This window comes from Callorhinchus milii, unplaced genomic scaffold (genome assembly GCF_018977255.1).
Source record: "Callorhinchus milii isolate IMCB2004 unplaced genomic scaffold, IMCB_Cmil_1.0 Scaffold15, whole genome shotgun sequence".
Classification (NCBI taxonomy): Eukaryota; Metazoa; Chordata; class Chondrichthyes; order Chimaeriformes; family Callorhinchidae; genus Callorhinchus; species Callorhinchus milii.
In genome coordinates, this window is record NW_024704756.1 from 2,849,125 (window position 1) to 2,853,520 (window position 4,396).

The window sequence follows — 4,396 nt, forward strand, 5'->3', positions numbered from 1 at the left end:
GCAATGGATTGATGTGTACTGCGTTAGCATCTCCTGTTAGACCTCACTGTAGGTGATAATGTTGCGGTTAGGATCAGAGACTGGTGTGAGCCAGTGTATAAATCAGAACAAGCAAGCACATGTGCCTTGTTGTCATTTGTACGTACCTCGGACTGACCACAGACAATCCCATAATGTTGCAAACCACAGGCTAGGCAATTTGCTCTAGCCCCTGAATGTCCTGGCTTGCACTGGTACTCAGCAGAACGATGCAAGACAGTCAGGCACTGGCGCTGTGATTAGCAGGACACACTGTGGGGAATATAGGGACGCAATGTGATGAGTGGTGGGAGCGCTGTTGCAGGAAATACACATTCACTTATTTGAGACTATTTGTCAAACTTTGAGCTGGGAGGTTGCTTTAATACTTAACACTAAGATTCAGGGGTCCAGCTGTATAATTCTATGATTCACAGCCAGCCTGGATCATTGGCCGGACTTGGAAAGACAGACAAGTCACTGGGGGTAGGGAATCCTCGCACTCAGCTCCTGTTAACCTTGCAAGCCAAAGCCCTAACAGGTAGGGTGGTCCTAGCTGGACAAGCAGCAGGAAAGCTTGCCGGACACACTAAGGTTTAATACTAAAATTGCTACACAAGAATTTGAAGGAAAGAAATATTTCTCAAGGTCCAAAAAAAAGATTCAGACACAATGTAGAAAGCAAATAATATATTGAAATACAGCTTTGATCTTACAATAAATTACATTCTAAAGTGCTGGTAAGAAATTGCACATTGTTTAAGCTAATTTGCAGTTTCTATTTGTGGTTACACACTGCAGTGATCTCAGTAAAGTCAGGTCTAACAGAACCCCCTTCAAAAGCAATCGTAATAGGGTTTTAGAAACCCACTGTGGCTTTTGCGTGCAAGATACTTATTTTTCAATCCGCAAAAGGACGGTGAGATCTGTTCTGATATTTGTACAGGATGATGATAATAATAATAATCCTCGCATTTGATATGGCACCTTGTCACTTCGTTGAGACGTCTCAAAGCGCTTCACAGAATATACTGTAAAGTGAATTGATTGTATATTTTGTGAGCGAAACTCAGCAGCCAATTGCGCACAGCAGCGACCCACAAACAGTCGTGGATTGAGTATCCAAATTATTTTTATTTTATTTTTGAAAGGATTATTATCCCCGGAAAAGCACAGTGCAGCACAGAGCTCAGCATCATGCACACAGATTCCCTCCTATTCCATCCATCGCAAACTGAATCCGCAGCGAAGTTGCTGATTGCTCAGGCAATCAGTCATCGGATGGTCAGCCCGATCTCAAATCTGTGCCATTTCTTCAAAGTTCCTTATTTCTTGTATCACAGTCACTCCACACACAGACGAGAGTGTTCACAACTCAAAACGTCGCGTGCGTTTTACTCCTACGAAGTGTGTCATTTTCGCTTTGGCCTTATTCCCGTACAGCCAAAAGCAGGGGAGCACAAGTCACTCACACATTTCGTCCCTGACCTATTGTAAGGTCCCCGCTAGTTGGAGAAGGGGCATTTGTTAGCCTCTCGCAACCAACATTGAGCCACCACAATGGGGCAGTATATCTCTCTGCAGACGAAAACGCCTCATCGTAATTGTCGGTGTTATACCGACCAGGTCTTGTTGCTTGGATTAATTTCATTTATTGCAGTTCAATGTCTTTGTAAAACACTGTTAGTCTTGGGTGGTTTTTTTTCCTCCAAAAAATAGACATTAACTCTCAATCGTTCAACAACAACTTGCTTTTGAGTAACACTTTTTCCGTCTCAAACCGTTTCCTGGCACAGGGCCTCAATACAGCTACCACTAGAATGTCGGTCTATTAGGTGTAACGTAGCTAAATCCCTGGGAGTCCCCACGATGACCCACTGACATGCTCACATAAGGGGCTTTTCTTGCAAATGTGCCAAACGTACCTTCTGCACGGCCAGGCTCTACCTGGGTACATTACTCCAAAATGCCACCAGCCAATACATTGGCATTGGGCTGGGTTGTTTCCTGAATGGATGTCCCACAACATTCCTGTTCCATCAATCTGATATCTTCGGCAGTTGGACCTCAGATCTCAGTGATGGATTTGAAACTGTTCCTGAGCAGATTGGGTTTGGGGAAGGTCTTGTTCAACCTGCCTTGGATGGTATGGAACACTGCCCTTCGGAAAGAGTTGGAGAGGAAAAAGTAGATGATTGGATCCAGGCAGCTGTTTAGGGCAGAGAGACACAAGACCAATTCATTGGCGATGTGCAGGGTTTGTTTCCACTCACAACTGCTGATGACCTTGATCTGGGAGAGAACGTATGGCACTCGGACAATGTGATACGGCATGAAACAGACCATGTAGATGGCCAGGACAATGAAGGTTTTCATGATGGCTCTGGTGCTCACTTTCTTAATCTGCTGCTTGGCTTTCCCTTGGGAGATGTTGTAGAGCTTTATTGAAATCTTGGCATAGGACACCAGGAATAGCAAGGAGAGGATGTAAATAATGGCTATGGCTACTAGGTTCATCAGACCACTTGTCATGGTCTGCTCTTTATAGTGGAAGCATTTTTCTTGGGTTGAGCTGTTGAAGCTACTGATTACAAAGGGGAGCATACAGGCGAGGACGCCAACCCACACGAACTTGGAGACAGCTGAGCTCCAGGGCACAGTGTGGATCCGGAACTGTTTGAGTGGCTTTGTGATCTTCAGGTAGCGATCCAGGCTAATCAGCCCGAGGAACAGAATGCTGATGTACATGGAACTGTAGAACGAAGCCCCAATGATCTTACAGAAGTAGCATTTTACCATCCACTTGTACTCCCCAATGTGGTAGGCAATCCTGAAGGGAAGGCAGAGGCACAGCAGGAGGTCAGCAATGGCCAGGTTCTTCATGTACACGGAGATGGAGGTGGGCTTCCTCTGAATCCTGAAGAAGACCCACAAGGCCAGCGAGTTGCTAGCCAGGCCAACCACACAGATCAGGGAGTAAATGATGGGCAGGACAGTGGAGAGGAAGTGATCACGGATAATGCATTTTGGGGTTGCTGATGGCACGGAAACATTGCCACTTTCTGAGACGTTTGGAAATTGAGAATGGGATGCGTTGTCCATAGTTTGATGCTGAGAAATGAGAGAGAAAACACAGTTGTGGTTTAAAAATGCAAAATCTTGATGTTTGACATTTATGGCATTGGAATGTCTCAGATTCTTGGTTATCTATTGCTCATCAAAGTCTACCATTATATAGATAGCAAGTTTGACCACATTACACAGCCCTGACGATCAGCAGCCTTCGTAACAAGGGAGAGCACAGTCATTTTATTGAATCTTTCAATCCCCCTCTTTTTCTTTTCACCCCGTAGATGTTTTCCAAGGAATCGAACTACGTTAGAGTCAAGAAAGACAATTGAAAGCGCTTAAGGAACGGGGGCGTTGGTGACATTTTGATTTCAACTGAAACCTGTTTTGGTCACAGTCAGATCTCGGGCCCCTTTAGGCAAGTGAGGCAGGTTTGTCTGTTCTCTCATGGTGGGGCAAGTCATACACGCACACACAGAAAAGTGCGGAGAGGTAACGGGATGAATCTACAGCACTGGCTGCTTCTGTGGTCTTTGCTGCACTACCTACTGTTTAATCATCTCCTCATGAAACACCTGCCACTCATGGCCCTCCGATGATTTATTGTTACATCTATGTGCCATTCCATAATAATCCTTGCATCTTCGAGACGCCTCGAAGCGCTTCAAAGGCTCGAGGGGCAGAATGACATACTCCTGTTTCTATGTTTCACAGGATATACTGTAAAGTGCAGTGACTGTGTATTTTGTGGGTACAAAATATTCTCAGACAAAACACAATCTCTTCACTTGGCAGGAATTTGTGAACAACAATTTGCATTTACATAGTTTAGCGCCCTTCATGTAGAATAAAGTGCATCTCGGATTCTGCTGGTTGGAAAATGATTAGCTTCTCACAGGCACTAGCACTGGCTCTCAAAGCCAACGTACCTCACCGCAAGAGATTAAGAACCTTGGATGTAAAGTAATTGAAAGATCGTCAGATATCAGGCTCTCATGTAGAATAAAGTGCATCTCGGATTCTGCTGGTTGGAAAATGATTAGCTTCTCACAGGCACTAGCACTGGCTCTCAAAGCCAACGTACCTCACCGCAAGAGATTAAGAACCTTGGATGTAAAGTAATTGAAAGATCGTCAGATATCAGGCTCTCACAAATGCTGCCCACAGCTTGCAGCAGAAGTTTAATGATCTTTATCTGTGCTGCCAGTGAAAATTATTCCATCTGAAAGAGCAGCGAGGCATGCTGTAATAACTGTGAGTGCGATTTGTTCACAGCTTGCACTAAATATTCAAGTGGAGTATAATTAAA

At 44.6% G+C, this 4,396-nt stretch overlaps 1 protein-coding gene across 1 annotated transcript; it reads right to left on the minus strand.

Moving 5' to 3' along the window:
- Nucleotides 1-2,085: 2,085 nt before the first annotated feature.
- On the minus strand, nucleotides 2,086-3,120 carry gpr34l (G protein-coupled receptor 34 like). Its single transcript, XM_007894464.1, has one exon. It carries the CDS (start codon nucleotides 3,118-3,120, stop codon nucleotides 2,086-2,088), a length of 1,035 nt encoding a protein of 344 aa, XP_007892655.1.
- Nucleotides 3,121-4,396: the final 1,276 nt, after the last annotated feature.